Source organism: Cryptomeria japonica, chromosome 5 (assembly GCF_030272615.1).
Source record: "Cryptomeria japonica chromosome 5, Sugi_1.0, whole genome shotgun sequence".
In the NCBI taxonomy this organism is placed as follows: domain Eukaryota; kingdom Viridiplantae; phylum Streptophyta; class Pinopsida; order Cupressales; family Cupressaceae; genus Cryptomeria; species Cryptomeria japonica.
The window spans coordinates 621,675,619-621,697,380 of NC_081409.1; the positions used below are offsets into that span (position 1 = coordinate 621,675,619).

A 21,762-nucleotide genomic window follows, 5' to 3' on the forward strand; every position below is an offset into this window, starting at 1 on the left:
TTCAACTTAAGCTTAACTTTAATTGTCGCTTCTTCATTGATATGCATCAGCCTGATGGTGTCTATGCCTGTAGTGATGATCTGAACATCATAAAGCTTTCCTCCGAAGATCGCACTAACCTTGTGGAGATGGTCCTGGGATGTCAAGACAAGACTTACTTAGAATTTCATCAAAGGTCATCATTGCTCCTACATTCTTAGTATCAGAATTAGATCCTTCCCTCGCTCTCATATTTTCTCCTTTTTTTCAAAATCTAGGCTAGTGAAATCCTGTGATTCCAGCAAATCAGACGTTTAGGTCGTCAAGTGTAAGTCCCCTTGTGATTCCAGCAAAATCACATCATACCACAAAGAGCTTATCCACGAGTAGAGATCCTACATAACAGGAACCTTGAAGCTTCTCCGATTGATCCTTCTGCAATATCTTCAGCATTCAAGAGCTTTATTCAAGAGAGGATAAGGTACCTTTAGGTATTTTATTCTGTGTTTGGTCGTGTACAAAATACACATCAACAGGTTCCCAATGATAAGAGCCAGCCCTGCATTATTGACTTCATGCTTTCACTGTTGTATGCTAAGTGTGGAATCAGTGAATAAAGGAAATGTATGCATTTGATAAATCCATCACTTCAGGTAACATTTAAGGTCAGCAAATTCTGAGTTTGTATTTTATGCAGTAAATGTTCTGAAAATTACTTGGAATCAATCTTAAATGTCAAAGGAAGGTTATTCCCTGTCATTGCTGTTTATCATTTTCTTGTTAGTCTGAAATTTATCAAACCAAATCATCTACACAAGGAAAACAACATTGCAGTCAAATTTATACATGCAAGAAAACTCTTTGACATAATGTCAGTGGTAAAAGAGGTGCAAAAAGGGCAAAATGTTTTGGTCTAAAATAGGGGTAGGATCTTACATATATGGACAAGTTATTTAATTTCTAGTCGCAAGATCTAGAATCAAGAAGATCAAGTCACCCATAAGCAAAGATAAAATGTTAGGAGAAAATCAAAATGAAATTCTTGTATCTTTTAGTCTGGAATTAGATTCCACAATTGTTTCTGTTCCTACTTCACAACATAGGATAATGTGAGAAATCATTCTGTATTGAAAATAATGTTATAAGTGAGCTGTAATCGGTCATTAGCAAGCAAGCAAATAAAGTTAGTAATGTAAAGTTACTAGAGTCAGTTATCCAGACATATCAAGGATCAGCTGAGTTTGCAGCTACCCATTCATTCGCTAAAACCTTCCATGGCTACCAAGGTACTTAAATCTTAAGGCATATGGATTGTTTTTTTCATGTTCTAAACTTTGGTGGGTATTTATGATTTATCATGACACATTCTCAGAAAACAAAAAATTGAAATATGCAGCTATTATGATTGGTAATACTGGAACAAAGAGCAATAAAAATACACAATCTGCCGTCAGTTTATGAATGTGGATGATTCCCTTGTTTGATGGGTGGGACATGTGGGAAGAATCCTATTGGACAGTAGCCTGGGCTCCAGCTACTAGCTTCCTGATACTCGATATGGACATTGGCCATTGAACATTTGCATTTCCCCATATTTTGGCAGTTTCCATATTTACTCTTAACCTGGATAGACTTTAGATTTGCTATTTTTAATCCTTGAACAAAATAATTGCCTAGGGAAATATTCTTACTCTAACCATCCATTTTTTATATTCATAAACACTCACCTTCTAATATATCAGTAAGTTAATATTTTAGAACACTAAAAAAGAATTAGTTTTACATTTATTTTGATTTTAACAGCACCATGGTAGTAATGAAGAAATCTACTGAAATAAAATATTTTCAATCAAACAAATTGCTTGCATATCTAGCTCCCACCCATGAAAGCTATTCAACCACATATACACACCTTGAATTCAGGGCAAATCTTTCCCAAGTCCCCATTATAGAGTTCGGAAATAAATCCATGGTCAAAAGCAAACTTTCGAAATGCCATCTTAAGAGCAATTTCTATGGCTGTAGACCCATTGTCAGAAAAGTATACACGAGAAGCCCAGCCTGGAAATACAGGTTTTCAAAATATATATTTGAAAATATCAAGCAAGAAATTAATAATTAAAGCTACAGCAACATGACACAAATAACAATTTGAAATAAATGTATGGCAAGATTATTTTCTTTCATTCAGCAAGATAATCTAGAGATTAATGCAGCTGAGTATAGTGAAATAAGTGGAAATCACTATCAATATGCTCACCTTTGCCCACACCTTCAAGCAGTAACTCGGCACAACGCAAAGCAGGCTCATAAACATTTTCAGGGTACATTACATGTCCAAATCTTCCGATAGTGTATCCAACCTCCTTTGCTAGCTCTGACTGAAACCAGAGAGTCAGAGACAGAATGAAACCAAAAATTTCATTTTAAATAACTTGTGTTATGAGAATTATAGTCAGATAGAGATGTATAATATTATGGAACCTCAATAATGTATATTTTCAACAATTGATTGGAAAACAGAAAACCTAGAAGCAAATAAGAAAATTGATATACATAATTTACCAGCACAAAACTTAATGTCGCTTGAGAAAACACAAACTCAATCATATTCCTCGTATGGAAAACCAAATATAGTTTTCATGATTAAAAACCTTATGATTATCGATAGATCGTGATCAAATGTGTATATGTAACATATTTACCCAATATATTGGTCACTGCATCTTTCTCATAGATTGCAGACTCGCAGGATTGCCCAGACTCATGAGTTTGTTGGCAGGCTGAGTCAACTCACCACGACCTCGTGAGCCGAGTCCGGGAGAGTCCTGGCCAAAGACTCCAAAGTCTGTGACAAGGACTCAGGCGAGTCTGACGTGGGGACTCGCAAGTCCTAAGGAAGGACTCTAGGACACAGCTCAAAACGCCCAGTCAATCATTAAAACCGATTTTTAATAACTTTTTCACACATTTGACATGTGTTATTGCTCAAAACAGGTCTTTGGGGTTTGAAGAAGGTGAGGAAACAAGATCAGAGCAGCAAAAGAAATCTAAGTAAGGATTTTTCTTCTCTTTTTTTTTCATTTCCATCTATTGAAAATCAAAAAAATCTTGAAAGCAAGGGAATATGCTGGTAAAAAAAATTCAATTTCTCTTCCTTACTTATTTCCTTGTATTTTTTTCTTGTTTTTGAATACTATTTTTTTCATACTATTCATTTCATTTTTTTGTTGATTTTCCACAAAACCCTACTGATTTTTTTAATTTTTCATGTTAAAACAGCAATGGCAAGTTTAACTCCAAGGGCAACCCAGCCAAGAAGACAAAAAGACAAAGCATGGAAGAATGGGATACCCCGAAATAAAAAGGGAGAGGTCACTTGTACCGAATGTGGAAAATGGATGAAAGGTGGAATCAATGGATTAAAATACCACCTTGAAAAAAATATCTGGACAAAATGTGGAGGTATGCCTCAAAACAACTCCATAGATTATTAGAGAGATGAAGGCCCTGCTTGTTAAGTATGATATACAAAAAGAAGAAAGGCAAAAAAACAAAAGGAGCCATAGCAGCTACAATGAATCCAACAGTCTCCACTTTGGGTCCCCTTGGTCACAAGTCCAAGTTTTTGCCAACCACATTCATCTTTTGATGACATTGAAGGTGAGGCTAGTGAGACTCCTCTAAGATCAGACCCAAATTACTTTGTTCCACACAATGTTCTAGGAGCACTCACTTGAAGGTACCAGATGGAATAGAGAGAAACATGAGCAAGCAAGGATAGTAGCAGCAAACTTTTGGTATTACAATAATTTACCTTTCAATGCGGCGAACATGTATTGGGAAGGTTTGGTTAATCCATCTACAGTTTTGGGCAAGGGGTTTAAGGCCCCAACAACTAGACACTTTAGTGGGCCATTGGTAGAGCAAGTTGTCAAACATACACAAATTGTGGTTGGCGATCAAAAAAGATTTTGGAGAAAAGGATGCGGCATCTATCAGATCGATGGACAGATGGACGAAATAGGACTCTCTTCAACTTCTTGGTGGTTTCTAATGGTGCAACGGAATTCCTAAAGCCTATTGATACCTCAACTTCTTGGTGGCTTCTAATGGTGCTATGGAATTCCTAAAGCCTATTGATACCTCAAATGAAATAAAAACGCAAAAACTTTGTGCAATCTATTATATAAGGTGATCCAAGAAGTTAGTTGAGAATGTTGTCCAAATCATAACGTACAACGCAAGAAGTTAGTTGAGAATGTTGTCCAAATTATAACGAACAACGCATCTGCATATGTAGTTGTAGGTAGAATGCTTATGGAGAGGCATCCTACAGTTACATGGAGTCCTTGTGTTGCACATTGCTTGGACTTCTTGTTAGAAGACATTCAAAAGATTGTATGGGTGAAAAGGGTGGTTGAAGATGCTAAAAATGTCACCAAATTCATCTACAACCATACTTGGGTTCTTTCTTTGATGAGAAAACGCACAAATGGCAAGGCCCTTGTGCAGCCAAGAGTGACACGATTTACTAGCCACTTCCTCACATTGTAGAGCATTCTTAGTGTCATTCCTCATCTTAAGCAAATGTTTGTGCCTGATGCTTGTTTGGAGTCTGTATACTCCAAAAGAGCTGAGGTAGAAAAGATTGTAAGAATAGTTTTTGATGAAGGGTTCAAGAAAAATGGAGAGAAGTTGATCGGGGTAAGTAACAAACAGAAACATGAACTTTACACAAGATAACCTATTTGCTGTTTTTTTTTTAGGGGTCAATTTTGTGCTAATTTAAAATTTGTTTTCATTTTTTTAACTGATAAAACCTTTGGTAACGGTTATTCATATGGTGGATGGAGAGTGCATGCCAATGGGTTTCATTTATGAGGCCATGGATAGGGCCAAAGAGGCCATTTCACATTACTATGTCGGAAATACAAGAAAATGTGAAATCCTTTGGTGCATCATTGATCGTAGGTGGACAAACCAACTCCACTTACCGATACATGCCTTTGCCTACTTCTTGAATCCGAAATTCTAGTTCTCTGATTCATGTAGGGCTAATGAGGAGGTCATGGCAGATTTTGTTGCATGCATTGATAAGATGGTACCTGATCGTGAGTTGAGAGACAAGGTTATTGATGAGTACCTGATCCTAAGTTGAGAGACAAGGTTCTTGATGAGTTGGAGGTGAGATTTGACATTTGCTATATCTTATAATTTATTTATGAATTTGGAAATTTTCATTGTTGAGTGTAACTATCTTATTTATAAATTTGGAAATGTTCATTGTGCAAGATCTACAAGGGTGCAGAGGGGAGACTCTTCTCTTCACAACAAGCAATTTATAGGAGAGCAAAACAACAACCAAGTAAAAAATTTAGTTCAATACTACAAGGAAGATATTAGAAAGTTAGAAACTTGATTGTTACATTTTTTACTCAATTCTAATATTTCTAAATGATTTTTTGTAGATTTATGGTGGGAGAATCATGGTACTAGCACGCCTAATCTACAAAAGATAGCCATCCGTGTTTTGTCCCAGCCATGTAATGCTTCTAGGTGTAAACGGAATTGGAGTTTATTTGAGAGAATTCACACGAAAAAGACAAATAGGTTGACCCAGAAGCGCCTCAATGATCTTGTCTTTGTTCGAAACAACCTTCGCCTTCACACTATACAACCTTCACCTTTACACTAGAAGGGTGGAGGGTGTTTTACATGAGGCCATTGACTTGGATGAAATTGATCCATATGGTGATTGGACCATCAATGAACAAAATGATGGTGATGATGTACTCTTTACTAAAGAAGATCTTGCAGAATTAAAGAGAGAAGCAGCACAAGAAGCAAAAGCAGCAGGATTGGATGAAATGGAGGAGGACAAAGACGAGGACAAAGATGATGACTTTGATGTTGAAGAAGAATCATCTCATCATTTAGATACCTCAGCACCTACTACTACTAGCTCAAGGCCTGAAAAAATTGAGTTATGTTAGGAGAGGAAAGAGGAAGATGTAGTCTTTAGTTTGTTGTTTTTCATATTTAGACATATCATTACATGTAATTTTGTAAACATTTATCAACTTATGCTGCTGTTATACATTTTAAAGTTTGAAACTATGAGTATGAATGATGAAATTTCAAATATTCAATATGACATGTGTAATGTTTCAATTAATGGCTCTTATGTTCTCTACATGCATTAATTTCTTTCTTTTTTTTTTGGTAAAACTACAGTTTTCTTTTTTGTCAAGTCCTTCCCCGAGTTTTTGCCAATTCCGAGTCCGAGTCCAATTTTTGGGCTGCCAAGTCCACAGCGAATCCAAGTTTTCAAACTTTGATCTTTCTTATAGAAGAAGTTTCACCATGTTACCCACCTCCACAGGTTCAAACTCATATGTATTAGTAAGGGATAGGAATATGGAATGATATTATATAATTTATATCACATTGTAACCAACTAAATGGGTTTTTAGTAAGGAGCTTCCACGCTACTTGTGACATTTTCACACATTACCCCATTGCAAATGGGGACCCCCACTTCTTTGCTTGGTAGCGTAGTTGTTTTGGCTTAGTCATCTAGCTTGGCAATAGTCTGAGTCTTTAACCTCTTGCTTGTGAGGGGATGCAATGTGTTGTCATCAAGATGTGACCAAGTTAGGCAATCTAGCAGCAATCAAGTCCCCCTCTAGGCTACTTTGAAGTCTTCTCAACTCTAAGTGCTCAAATGATAGGTGAAACTCAAGGTAGTCATTGAGTGATGCTTTAAATGCAACCCTTAGGTCAGGATGAAGAGACGAGAATCAATCAAGTCTAGGTGGATGAAATTGATGGAAGTCTGAAAAGAATACACGTTAGTTTTCCTTGGATTTCCGAGAGGAAACTCAAAGATGAAACCTTCACAATGATATAGAGTCAACCTCAGGAAATGATGAAATTCCAAATGCAGTAGTGATTACAAGAGTGCTCAAATCCACAACTTGGATGCCTTTTGATCAATGTGAGTCAGTAATTATTAGAATAACATTAGATAACCTTATAATGGTCATTTTATGTCATTTAGGCATCTTTAGTTTATTCACTAGTTTCTATTTTCTACGTCAGTTAGATAATTTAGAATGTTTCTCTTTTATCTTTCGTTGTCTTCTCTATATAAGGAGAATGCGTTTCTGTTTGTAATAACTCAACCAATATAATGAAATATTGTTTCATGGTATCAAAGCAAAACGATCTTTTGACAAATTTTTGGAAAATTCGTGCTCCTTACCTGGAATTTATTTCGAAAAGTTTTTTCAAATCGATTTTTTTATGAAAAAATCATGGCAATACCAAGAGTTTTTTTTGTGAGGTATTTTTAAGCTAGGCGGCGTTTTTGTGGAAAATTTTGTAGGGTCACACGATTTTTTGGGGGGTTTCTACTGTGTGCAATCTGGGTTCCAAACACTTCTTTTGTTTGGGTAGCCTACAACAATGATTTTCCGCAATAGTTTTGTGCACGTGACGGCAATATCCGCAACAACGACGCGATTTTGACACTCGGCGTTTCATTTAGTGTTTTTTTTTTCTCGCGTCAGCGCGACTAAGTTTCACATTTTTTGTGGCTTTTGCGAGCTTTTGGTTCTTTTTTTCATGCAACGCAACGGGGGTTTTCGCGCTTTATTTTTCTCCGCGCTTTTTGTTTCTACCTACGACCTGCGACTGTGTTGATGCGCGACGGTGGCTTTTGTAGTCTTTTGCGACTTTCAGAGAATCGCAAGTTTTGTTTTTTGCAACGTCTAAGGGTTTTTCACAGCCGCACCTGCATGTTTTAGTGTCGTGCCTATGCATTTTTTTCTTTCTCTTTCTTAGATCCCCACAGATAAGGGTTGCTTTTGACACGGGTTTTTCTATGTTTTATGTACAAAGGGCTTCTATGGTTTTTTTTGAAAACCAATCGTGTGGTTTTTTCCTACGGCTCGGGTTTCTATGTCTTCCTACAAACGTTGTCTTTTTGAAGGTTTTGTTTTTTGCACGATTTTTCCATAAAAATCATTGGTTTCCTGCAATTTTCAGCACCTAGGGTTTTAGCCCTAGGATTTTGTGCAGAAATTTTTGTCGATTTTTTGACAAAATCGTGGGTTTTTTGAGCAAGGGTTTGACTGATTTTTACCCAAAAACCAGATTTTTCGGCATTTGTACCAGCTGCTCGCTAAAGGTTTTACTGATTTTTGGCTGAAAAATCAGACTCTTTTGAAAATTGAGTTTGCCTCATTTTTTGTGCATAAGAAAACGGGAGGGATGGCATCATTGACCAAGATCATGTTGGAGGCCAATCAGCGATTCAATGGCAAGAACTACAATACCTGGAAGCAAACAATGCTTTTGATTTTTGAGTATCGGTGTCTCGATCAGATTGTTTTGGGCAAGTCTACTTGTCCAACAATGGCGGGCAAATACCGAGACAAATTTGATGAACGTAACAAAGAAGCAATTATGTTGCTGAAACTATCAGTCACCGACGAAACGCTTCCAAAGGTACCATTTGGCAAGACAGCTACGGAGATATGGACACATCTGAAAGATCTCCATGAGACGTCAGACAAGAGTCAAGCGTTCTTTCTAAAGAACATGTTTTCAATGAAGATGGATGAGAAGATGTCTTTGCAAGAGCATCTTATGAAGATCAAGGATGTACACAATCAACCGATGGCCATTGGTCGCAAGATGGAAGAGGAGGACATGGTAGTGATTACGCTGAAGAGTCTACCACGCTCCTACGAACACTTTATCGAGTCTCTCAACCTTACCTCCACTAATGTTGACTAGAAGTTTAAAGAGTTGTGCACTAAGCTATTGCAGCAAGCTCGGTGGAGACAACAGTTTGGTAGTAACAGTGACATGGTCAGTACGGAACAGGTGTTTACTGCAAAGGATAAAGGCAAAGGCGAGTCCACTCAGCAGAAAGGACAGCGTACATCTGAGAATGGTTCCAAGAAGAATTTCACCTATCACTATTGTGGGAAGCTTGGTCAAATCCAAAGGTTCTGCAGAAAGTGGTTGGCTGATCAGAAGACCAACCAAGGAGAGTCTCAATAGCAGGCTAATGTTGCAAAGCATTCTGAGGAGGAATCAGCCTTCTTTGCGTTTTAATGTTTTTGTCTTGTGTAGGGTGATTAGTTAATAAATTGACCATTATGGGAGGGTATTAGTATAATATTCGATTACCCTATAATGGTCATTTTATGTCATTTAGGCATATTTAATTTATTAGCTAATTTCTATTTTCTACGTCAGTTAGGTAATTTAGAATGTTTCTCTTTTATCTTCAGTTGTCTTCTCTATATAAGGAGATTGCGTCTCCATTTGTAATAACTCAACCAATATAATGTAATATTGTTTCAGTAATGATGAAATACAACGTTTATCTTTCAAATCCACACTCGAGATGAGGTGCTCAACCATTCAATGAATAAGGTTAACTGCTTGGTGAAAGTGATTTTGTACATAGAATAGTTTTGGAGAAGCAATGCACCACCAAGTCAATCGTGTAACAATACTATATTTCACTTGGTGAAATCGATGGACTTGAGAGATGAGAATGAGTTTTGTCCACCACCTCATGAAATCCATGCCCAGGCAAAATTCACGACTTGGTGACCTTGAGGTGATGATGAACAAAGGTTGCACTTAATTGAATTTAGCCTTAAAATCCTCCAAGTTCGCAAGCAAAGGTCTTTTATGATCAACTTGAGCAAGGAATAACGAAATCAACTTGAAGAGAAAGTCACTGGGTTTGTCCATGAGTCACCAAAATCCAAGACTCATGAAAATCTACAAACTTGCTAAACCCACGACTTAGTGATGATGACTCCAACTAGTCTTTGAGTGCAAGAGATTTACAGTTGGGAGCCATTGAAGGTGTTGATTGAGTGAGTTACATCATCCTCAAGTGTTGATGAACAGTCTTGAACAAGGTGAAGTGAAATGAAGATCAAGAGCAAGTTTATCCTCGAGTTGATAAAATCCATGACTTGATGAAGATGTTCCCAACATGATAATGTTTGATGTAGTAAGCGACTAAGTATGATGAAAGGGTAAAGCAATTAAAGCAATCAATGACTTTGATAGAGCCAAGTGAATTATCCATGGGTCACCAAAATCCACACCTCACCAAAATCCACAAAATAGAGAAATCCACGACTTGGACGTGGTTGGCAATAATTTGTCCATGACTTGACAAAATCCACAATTTTGGGAGATGTCTTGATTTTGTCCTTGAGAGCCTAAAATCCACGAAATTGTGGGGGGGTTTGTATGAGCCAAAGGCAAGGTCGGTTGGAGAGGTAAGGAAATTCGATAAAATTAGGGCCAGACCTAAAAAAGGCAGGCCTAATTCGCTTAGGGCAGAGCAGGGCAGTAAATAAATAACTTTGAAGAGTGGATTGAATGATGTGTTGAGGGGGAGCATTCAACTCTTATTCATACCTCTCCAAAGGGTTCAAATTCCAGCTAACTTGATTTGATGTTACAAAAAGAAAGTGACAAATATAAACACTGCCCAAGAATGTCAGAATCTGCCCAAGCAAGGAGAAGCGAACCTAAATGAAGTTGCAGATTCGAAGGATAACGAAGACTTCCTCTTCATTTCTGCCTTATCTAGCAATGTGCCAACTGACAACAACACTTGGTTGACAAACAGTGGTGCATCCAAGCATATCATGGGATACCGGGAGCACCTCTCAGACTTAATGGAGAAAGAGTCCAATCTTCATGTGGTAATTGGTGATGATGCGCAGTATTTGGTAAGAGGTTTTGGCAATACTTCTTTAAATTTGGAATCGGGTATCTCCTTGCATCTTAGTGATATCTTATTTGTTCCTGGAATTAAAAGAAACTTAATCTCCATTTCTGCCCTAGAAGATAAAGGTTATCAAATAGCGTTTGTTGAGGGTAAAGTACTTGCTTCGCCTAATAAATCTAGTTTTAAATCTGCTCGTGTTATTGGAAATAAATATGATAGTTTGTATAAGTTTTCAGCTAATCCTGTTCAAGCACTCATCCATGAAGCTCCCAAGTCTAGCGAACTATGGCATAGAAGGCTTGGCCACCTTCACTTTTAAGCACTTCCCTCACTTGAAAAGATGGTTAAAGGTATGCCTAAACTTAGTTATTTTCATGATGATACTTGCAAAGGTTGTGCATTAGGTAAGAACACTAAGAGTCCATTTCATAAAAGTGAAAACAGAGCTAAAGAAAAATTAGCACTTGTTCATTCTAATCTATGTCGACCCATGTTTGTTCCTTCATCTAGCAGATTTCTATACTATGTTACATTTATAGATGATTTTTCTAAAAAGACTTGGATTTACTTTCTAAAATCTAAAGAATCTGATGAAGTGCTAAATAGGTTTAAAGAATTTAAAGGCTTAGCTGAAAATATGTCTGGTAAAAGGATTAAAGTGTTAAGATCTGACAATGGAAGTGAATACACCTCAAGTAGTTTCAATGACTTTTGTGTAGAGACAGAAATTAAGAGGGAGTTTTGTGTTCCCTACAATCCTCAGCAAAATGGTGTGGCTGAACGAAAGAATAGAGCCATTGTTGAAGCAGCTAAAGCAATGATTCATGATCAGGATCTTTAGACTTCCTTATGGGCCAAAGCATCCAAGATTGCAGTATACATTCAGAACAGATGCCCTCACCGTGTCCTGAAGAACATAACTCCTGAAGAGCCCTTCACTGGAGATCAAACCGGATAACAGTCACCTAAGGATTTTTGGAAGTCCTGTCTATGTTCATGTGCCAAAGGAAAAGAGAACTAAGCTAGAGCCATCCGGGAAGAAAGGTATCCTTGTTGGATAAAGTGAATCCTCCAAAGCATTTTGTATCTACATTCCAGGACAAAAGTATATTGAGGTAAGTAGAGATGTTAAGTTTGAAGAAAATATTGCTTTTAAGAAATCTAAAGGTTCCCTTGTCAATGATGATAAAGAAGTTAATGATAATCAAAACATGGATATTGATACTAACCCTGAGATTCAGAATGAGTCTATTGAGCCTCCCGAACCTATTCAGCATGGTGATCCTCCTGAGCCACTGGATCCAACTGATGGACCTAGAGATATTGCAGTTAGCAAGAAATGGCCACTTTGGCTTAGGAGCACAATTCAAGAAGCAGAAAAGTTTGCAGCTCCTAGTGGCACTTTCAGAGAAAGTAGGAGACCTCAGAAGTTCTCCAACTATGTTACAATGATGTGCAACATCATTCAAACTGAACCATTTAGCATAGAAGAAGCTATGAACCAGCAAGCATGGAAATTAGCTATGGACGAAGAGTATCAAACCATCATCAAGAATGATGTCTGGGATATTGTACCTAGACCTAAAGGTAAGTCTATTGTGTCTTCTAAATGGTTGTTTAAAATTAAACATGTTGTTGATGGTAGTATAGAGAAATATAAAGCTAGATTTGTAGCTCGTGGTTTTTCTCAAAAAGAAGGCATAGATTATGAGGAAACATTTGCTCCTGTTGCTAGATATACTCCTATTAGAACTATTATAGCCATTGTTGCAGCTAAGGGTTGGAAGTTACATCAGATGGATGTAAAGATTGCCTTCCTTAATGGTGTCATTGAGGAAGAAGTCTATATTGAGCAACCAGAAGGATATGCGACTCATAATGGAGAATCTCATGTATGCAGATTAAAGAAAGCTCTTTACGGCCTCAAACAAGCTCCTCGAGCTTGGTATGAAAGAATTGATAAGTACTTGGTTATTTTAGGGTTTTGTAAGAATGATGTTGATCCTAACCTTTACTTTAAAGTATTTAATGGTGAAATATTAATTTTGGTTTTATATGTGGATGATTTATTTCTAACTGGCAAAGATAGTCTCATCATTAGGTGTAAGAAAGAATTAGGTACTGAATTTGAAATGAAGGATCTAGGTCTAATGCATTACTTTCTAGGGTTAGAAGTGTGGCAAAGACCTAATGAAATCATTCTAAGTCAAGGAAAATATACTGTTGATATTTTGAAGAGATTTGGAATGTTGGATTGCAAACCTATGTCTACCCCTATAGAAACTAACTTGAAGAAATTGAGTGTATCTATAGCTAACTCTGATTTTGCAGCTCCTTCTGAGTACAGGCAGTTGATTGGATCATTGATGTATCTAGTTAACACTAGACCAAACATTTGTTATGCAGTGAGTGCACTCAGCCAGTTTATGAACAAAACAAAGCATGTTCACCTTGTTGCAGCCAAACTTATTCTGAGATACTTGCGTCGAACTGTTGGCTATGGGCTAAAGTATCCAATCAACACTACCGTTACCTTGGAAGGCTACTCAGATTCTGATTGGGCAGAAAGTGTTACCGATAGGAAGAGCACTTCAGGTATCTGTTTCAGTTTGGGTTCTGCTATGATTTTTTGGGCCAGCACGAAACAGTCCTCAGTAGCCTTGAGTACTACAGAAGATGAGTATATTGCATCGAGTGTTACTTCGAGAGAAGCAGTGTGGCTTTGAAAGCTTCTTGCTGGGTTGTTTGGACAACCTTGGGAACCCACAGTTATTCATTGTGATAATCAAAGTTGTATTAAAATATCTGTTAATCCTGTGTTTCATGACAGATCAAAACATGTGGAAACTCACTATCACTATGTTCGTGATATGGTACAAAGAGGTGCCTTACAGCTGAAATATATCAGCACTGATGAGCAGGTTGCAGACATTCTCACCAAGCCCCTTGCTCATGTGAAGTTTGAATACTTCAAAGATAGGCTTGGAATTGTGGAGAATCCAACTATGACTAAGAGGCAGTCTCAATCTCAGTGATGCATTAAGTTGCATCTTCCACCCTCTACGAGCAATGCATGGTGGAGTCACCCTCTGTGGGCAATGCAAGGTGACAGTATATCCTTCTCTAGGAGAAGGTTGAGGTGAAAGACCTCTTCCACCCTCTGCGGGCAATGCAAGATGGAAAGTTTTGTTTTTTCTTGCAGGTTACATTCATCCTCTGCGGGCAATGTAAGATGAATCTCATAAAGAAGTCCGTGATGCATGATTACACAATTTGCTAGAATCCTCCCTAGCAAAGAGGGAGTGTTGAAATTAGTAGCTAGCTCGGATTATGCTAGCCCAGATCGTCAAACTTTAATATTACTAAAAGCAATTAAAGTTTGACTTCACACACAAAACCACTCTTATAAGGCTGGCCCTATTTGGGCGTGTAAGCATAATGTAACGTGTTCCAAGGCAAGACCCAAATTGGGTGATTAAGCAAACTTAATGTAGCGTGTAATGAGGCAGGACCTATTAATCAGTTTAATTGTAAAATATGATTTATGTAAGCAAGACGACTTGCTAACTTGACACCTCAAGTCAAGTATATAAACAAGTAAATTGTATGACATTATTCATATTCATTTTCATACACAGCGAATTGTCCTCAAACAGTGAAATATCTCCTTCATTCCACAAACTGTTCTCCAGTGACAGCGATCTTCATTGGAGGGACAGCGATCATCATTTAAGTGACAGCAAACTGTTCTGGGCAGCGAACCTCATCCTAGGATCAGCAACCTTCATATCAGTGACTGCAACTCTCCTTGTGGTAGCAACATCCTATTGCAGATAAGTTCATCATTGCAGACTGTTCGTAGTTTGCTGATTGCTTCTCATTGAAAAGATATACATGATAATTGCTTAATAAGATCTGAAAATTAATGGTGGGTTTTTCCTCCAAGAGGGAGGTTTTCCCAGGGTAAACTGTGTTATGTGTTCTTGCATTTCTTTATTTCTGAGTTCTGTTATATCTGATTGCTAAAATTAACAGTTTTTATATTATTAAAAGAAAAAAATAATTAGGGTTGACCATTACAAATTATAATTCAATATTGTTTGATAAAATGCCATAGAAGATCACCATAGAATTAATGTTTCCAAATTTTCATGCTGATAACAATTTTCTCTTACAAAATTTTTAATATCACATAAACCTGAAATCTCATGATAAATATATTTATATTGCTAATACAAACCGATACATCAGAAATACCACTCAGATTTAATTACACAATAAAATATTAATATTTCTTACCAAAATATTATCCAACAATGCCATCAACAATCATTCAATGCTTAACTTCCTCCCTAGCACCTGTTTGGCACCCTTTTGATGTGGTACAGCGGCCCCAACAAGAAGTACGGCTCCCTTTGATGCTTGTACGGAGTCTATATTGAGCAGCAATTGTTTTTGGATGGGCAGCGATAGGTATAATTAGGCCTACAAAGGCTGTGTTGACACATGGCAAGGCTTTAAAGCACATAAAAAATGCATTGGCCCCCATTTGCAATATTTACAAGTTTACAACCACCACAGTGCTGTGATAGTCTTGGGAAATCCATGCCAGGTATGAGGGAAAGGCTTAAATCCAACAAAAAATGTTAATTGTTTCCTGTCTCTTGTAGAAAAGTACAGCTTCATGTAGGAACTAGAAATGGTATGGCTAGCATGAGCCAACACAAATATTTATGATTTTTACTGTATCACATTCATTACACACACCTAGCTATGAATTATGTTCTCTTTCACAATATCCAGACCACATTGGCAAGTTTATTATTTGCTAGCAAAACCCAATAAAATTTGTACTTGGATTTCTGAAGTTGGCAACTATAAATAAAATCCCCATTTCTCTGTTTAAGCACAACTGTAAATCTTGAATGAATTCACCAGTAATTTGACAAGGAAGAAATCTTTCATCTCCAAAGCCAAATTCACATGGAGTTTTTGTCATAGGGTTTGAAGTAAGCTCAAAAACATTGCGAATGAATAAAAACACAAAGTAAACCTGGTTCATATATACCATTATTAAAGACTCCAAAAACTACTATAAGCTGAAAAATGATACCTGCAAGATGGCATTTGGTCCTTGAGTCCACCAGCTTGCACAGGCATCAAACTGTTGAACAATAGACTCCCTATTCACATCTTTGTGACTCTTGCCCTGTAATTTTACATCATCATTATCTATATCAGAAATAAACAGCATCAATATAGAATGAGACTAAGAAATGCATCTTAATGACTCTTCCACTGTAAGCTTTTGTAGTCATCATCAATATCAGACACAAACAATGTCTATTTATAATGAAATCATCAATATCCGACACTAACTATGTCTATTTATAAAATAGAATTCATCAGCAATATCACAGGCACCAACAATGTCTGTTGAAAATTAAAAAACAATTCTAGAGGAGTTGTGGTAGAATATTTAGCTGCCAGCATGTATGAATAAACCACTCCCATTATACATATATAAGCACAGGAAGATAGACCACAATAATCTCATTACTTGCAATACATGTTGCAAATAAATAATGGCCAAGCAATACAAAAGACAAAATCCTCAAGGATCTCCACCACATAACCAGCTATAACTATATGAATTTCTCGACTTTTTCCCTAAAAAACATTAAGTTGCATTCTTCCCAGCATAAATTATTTGGGATAAATATGTTTCTACAAATAGTAAGGATTGCCAAAAAATTGCAGTGCAAACCTTGTAAACACCAAAATTTTCTCCAAAACGAGAATCAATCAGATTAATGTACTGTTCACGAACAAGAGAGTGTTGTGTAAAAGGCCACCAAAGCAGCTGCTTTGCCTTTGTTGGCATCTCATGTAACCGATTCATTCTTTTCACATATGATGTTTCCAAGGTGTCCTTAACTTCAGAAAATATTTTGTGGGATTCACTAAACCACTCAAGAAGTGTATTGTTTGGATCTTCTGGAATTTTGGGAAGCAAAAACACAGGTACCCTGGATGTACATAGAGTTTAAATAGGTCAGATAATTAAGTTCCTGCATAAAGAATCATGCTTAAGCTTGATTTGTCTTATTATAAAACATCGGAGCACTTACAAAAGAAATCCAAAGGCAATCAGATAAAAATTTGTTCATTCAGATGTTATTTAAAGATCAGGTTAAGAACTCCAACTCTAACATAAGCAGCCTGAATGACAATTAATAACAGCTGTAAAAAACAAAGATTGCCTTCATTTATTCATCTAGTGAAATCAAAATGTTTAAAAACCACATAAATATACATTTTTAAGGCAATGAATATATGTCCTTGAGCTTAAATGTTCCAACCATAGTTACCATAAGATGCACAACTCTATTAGTACAGGAGATGGGGAAGGGTACTGGTATCTATTTTCAAAAAAGGTTGGAGAAAGCTACTTTGAAAAAAATATATATATTTATATTTTAATTTAGAAAAAAAAATCATAGAATGGACATGCAACTTCAAGAAATATAACACTAAAATGTTTTAGAATGAGGAAAAGAAAAAGATTTTGAAGTACTTAAATAGATGTCAAGAAGAGAAAAGATTAATATATTGATATTTGATAATCATTACCATGTAATTAGAAATTATTTCAAACCACAATCATTTGGAGATGGTAGACATAGTCTAGGAAGGGGGATGCATATACTTTGGGATAACACAAGACATTATTTTATCAACACTTCGGGATAACACAATGTAATTTATATGATATGTCTAATAAAACTCTTTAATTAGTTTCCCAAGTTCCAGGCAATGCTTCTAGGAGATGCATAAAGACACAACATTAGAAGTCTCCTAATGTCTATGGATGTCACCATACAGAGTTTCAAGATAAAGACACATTTTTGGTATGGCAGGCAAGTACCACAGTTCATGGCACAAATCTCCCAGTAACTACAATTCTAAGTAAGCCTTCTCAAATCTCCTTGCAATGTACGTGTGTTTCTTCCAGTGCAAGCAACAAGCGATATAGTTGTTGAACATTATGTTGTTTGTGTTGTAATTAATGTCAAAGGTGTATATCATGGGAGCTGTCAGATCATCAATATATTCCCTTCGATTTCAGACATCTGGAAGGTTGTTGTAACTTTAATTACTTCTATCATGTCATGTCATGTCAGAACATTTGTGCTTCGGAAGGACAGAATCATCTATGTTGGATATTTCTCTTGCAGTATGTCACTAGTATCATTATAAACCTATCTAAGGTGTTTGCAGAGATTCAGAAGTGTTTGTGGTATGTTTCTAAGGTCTACTGCAGTTTTTTTTTGTGACTTGTGGTTTGCAAGATAAGTAAGGATACACACAAAGACAAATATTTTCAAGTTTCAGGGACGAATCTCAAGGAGGAGGAAAGTTATGGTCAATAATGTGCTCACACGGACTAGTTCACTACCTATATAGTAGTTCCTGATGAATGGGCCAGAGTATTGCACCATGTACCATTTGGATGAAGCATATGAAGGTTGACTGGGACCAATTAAGGTAGTATTAGAAAACACATAATTTGTTCCTAGTCTTGATGTAACGTGTTGGCTTTTACATCAGGCCTATTGCACATTTGGGTCAAGGTTTGTTCCTGTGGCCAACTTGTGCATACTGTGAATAAGTTCTAGGCCGACTTGAGGATGTAATTAATGTAGGAATGCATATTTAATAGTGATTGAATTCATTCTACTGATAGCGTGTATGTTAGTAAGACTGATAATCGTGGCAAAAGTTGTGCAAGCTGTCTACTCAATTTAAATGTGTGGCTCGAAATGCATATCTCATGCAAACTATGAGGGTGTTTTAAAGGTGATCAGATCAGGGAGATGTTGAAGGTTCAGCCTTGAAGGTATGCATGACATAACTTTCATACACTTTGATGTAATTGAGGTCGGTGCCTCATCATCTGAGTTTGTGCTCAGCTCTTGGATTAGGGGTTGGTGTCTCTTGTAGTTTGGTGCCTACAAATCTGTTTGGGGAATGGTGTCTCCATCATAGGTTGTGATTCCTGTGGGTTGCTGCCTAAAAAATATTGTAAGCTCTTTCTCTACTTTGTGAGGCTGGATTTGGGCAGTAGATCCAAGAAGCTATTCTCATTGAAGCTTTCCCTTTTGGTTTTCTACATCTATCTAGTGTTCTATTGTGTTGATGCATGTCTATCTTGTGCTTAATAGTTCCTATAATAGTTTGAGAAGTTATTAATGGAATTAATGTTAAAGTACGATAATATTGGCATATTACCACCACCCCGCCTCTTAGTATATTTGTATGTACAACAATAGTTACTTATAGATTAAGAACTTGTTGAAGCTGGAAAAGTGCTGCTACTCTTTCGGTCAACACGGGATAGAATGCTAAGTATCCTATCCTCTCTTGTGTAAGGAAATCCCTAATGTTGTTTGGACTGATCAAAGCAGATAATCTCAAGGTTCCAACTGTCAGGTCTTGAGGACTTAGGATAACTCAGTGGTTTATGTGTTTTGTTGGTAAACACGAGGGGACTTAAGAATGTAACAACCTGGTCTGCATCTGACGATGCCTTGATTCTCAAGCTAGGGAAATAAAAGCAAAAAGATAGGGTTTAGGAAACCTAGGGACAATGACAGCAACGGTTGATGTTGTGGATGGACAAATTTCAAATAAACTAGTCCCTACTAGCCAGAGATATACTCACAACTCCAGAGGAATAGTGCAAGCTCTTAGGAAATAAAAGATTTTCAGACTATGGATATTCATTCAAGCACCCAAATCTGGCGCAGCCTGAGACAAACACCCACAGTTGAACTAAGAACAATATTGGATTCAGACTAACCATGCAGAAAGACCTATAATCAGCAAGCCCTCAATGGTATGAACCTGGAATCACATCAAATACCCTCCCACTTCACCATTAAAATCACTAAACATTAACTAACCAAATGAAGAGAAACCATTCAAACAAAAGAAAATAAAACGACAAACACCATGCTTCAATGTTTATTTATTCGTTTCAACTACCATTACAACAATTTTTGTCCAGCAATCCTCTTCTACTTTTACTCCTAATCTGCTAGCTGTCTCACTGTTCTAAATCCTAAAATAAAATCTATCTAACCCTTTACAAAGAGAAAAGCATTGGCCTTTATAGGTTTTGCATTTTGAATCAAAGGTCAGGATTTAAACCATCCAATGGCTCTGATTTGCCTTCTAGAAGTCCTAGTGGCTTTAACCCATACCTAATAATTCTCATAACTTCCCAACTACCCCCTTTTCAACCACTTCTTCAGCTACCTGCAATTGTTCTCAATCAATTTTGCTACCAGTCAAGACTTCACTAGGCTCAAGGTAAAACAAGTAGTTGAGAAATAACTAACCAGTTCTTTTAAATTGCATTAAACGGGGCCCACATGGAGTCATTTTACAATATAACACTTGTTTTTAAAAACAAACTGATTTATCTGTCAATTCCAACTATGCATTTTTTATTTTGTATGTCTTGTAGCATTCTGTGTGTCTTGCTAATGCCTTCCAAAAATTTGGAATAACATCATTTTGGTCCTTTTGTGCTATGGTTGCTTCTTCATCACCGGATTTCATGGATCCCGCTATCTGAGCTATTTGACGAGTTAATCATTAGTCTTTTGTAGACGATCTCTTCCTATTGGTTCTCTTCAATGAAATTAATTTGCAAAAGACAAATTCACTTGAATAAAATCATCTTTAGATTTAAATAATTAGAGCCAATTCATGTGCATAGTCATAATCCAAGCAACAAATAAAACACCCCCAATATAGAACTCCATCATCTATGTATAATTTTATTTCTTTGTTTTGGTTTAAGCTTGAACCTACCTTACTCTTATTTCGAAGTTGGGGGGGGATGGGAGGGGGGGGCGAGGGGGGATTGTTCAGCGATGCTTAACATTATGAAACGGCTTTCCCTTTTTTTTTTAAACACCCATGTTTATTTTATTTGTTTTGACTTTGGTCCTGGGCCTTTTTCGATATTCCACTCGATCTTTACAAGGCAAAAAAAATAAAAAATGTTCTTTTTTAAAACATACGAACTTTGGCTCATGCATTTGAAATTTGTGCTATCCTCCTTTTATCGTCTCATTGGCATACTCAGGGTTTTCTTCGATATTCTTATTGGCGAATACAAGCCAACATAACAAATCGTTTTATCGATTTCTTTTTCTAAGAGAAAAGGTCCAAATTTAATTTCATCTTCACAAAGCATGCTGACGAAAGTGCTTTCAAAAGAAAAAGCCGAACTTTATCTTATTTCAACCTTTGGGCATTATCCGTGTTTCTTACGAGAAAAATGGGGATCGAGAAATATGACTTCACCTACCTTCGAACTAAAACACCTGAACTTTATATTTTTCTTTTTGTTCTGCCCTCAAGTATCTGCTTTCAATATTTTTTACGGCATTCTTGAAGGCAATACCAAGAACATTTTAGCCACTCAGAAAGAAGCACCAGAGCCTCATTACCTGTCTAAATTTCCCTTTGCATGATACTTTGGTATTTTTGACGGGCTTTTTATCAAGATTCTCATAAATGAAAATGAAGGTGATGGGTGAAGAGCCCAAACTTACTTTTGTTCTTGCCCTAAGCATTGGCTTTTTTTTCATCACATTAGCATTTCGATATTAAAAGGGGGGGTCGGGATATGCCAATCTTTCAAAAAGATCAACACCACTCTTTCGGTGTTGCAATTGACACTACTCTTGGCAACGACTCTCAACTATGCTCTCCCACGCCAACAAGTTAGAGGGAAGGGAGGGGTGTCCCTATCTTTGAGACGAAAGGTGATGTTTGTAGCACAACAAATGGCGACTCGGCTGGGAAATGTTCTTGAACATTTCAAGGATGACTATCTGAATCGAACCCAAAATCTCTAGCCTATACTCCACAGACCAAACCAAATAACAAAAGACGGATTCAAAGAAAAAAAAAGTTACAAACCG

At 36.9% G+C, this 21,762-nt stretch overlaps 1 protein-coding gene across 2 annotated transcripts in view; it reads right to left on the reverse strand.

The window, feature by feature from the left end:
• The window catches only part of LOC131063774 (bifunctional dethiobiotin synthetase/7,8-diamino-pelargonic acid aminotransferase, mitochondrial), a 228,178-nt gene that overhangs the window by 131,865 nt on the left and 74,551 nt on the right, over positions 1-21,762 (reverse strand). For both annotated transcript variants that reach the window (XM_057997706.2, XM_057997705.2), the window contains exons 3-6: positions 16,527-16,788; positions 15,873-15,968; positions 2,240-2,360; positions 1,892-2,040 (exon numbers count right to left, since the gene is read on the reverse strand). In XM_057997706.2, the coding sequence (XP_057853689.2) occupies positions 1,892-2,040; positions 2,240-2,360; positions 15,873-15,968; positions 16,527-16,788 (628 nt within the window). The remainder of the gene's footprint in view (positions 1-1,891; positions 2,041-2,239; positions 2,361-15,872; positions 15,969-16,526; positions 16,789-21,762) is intronic.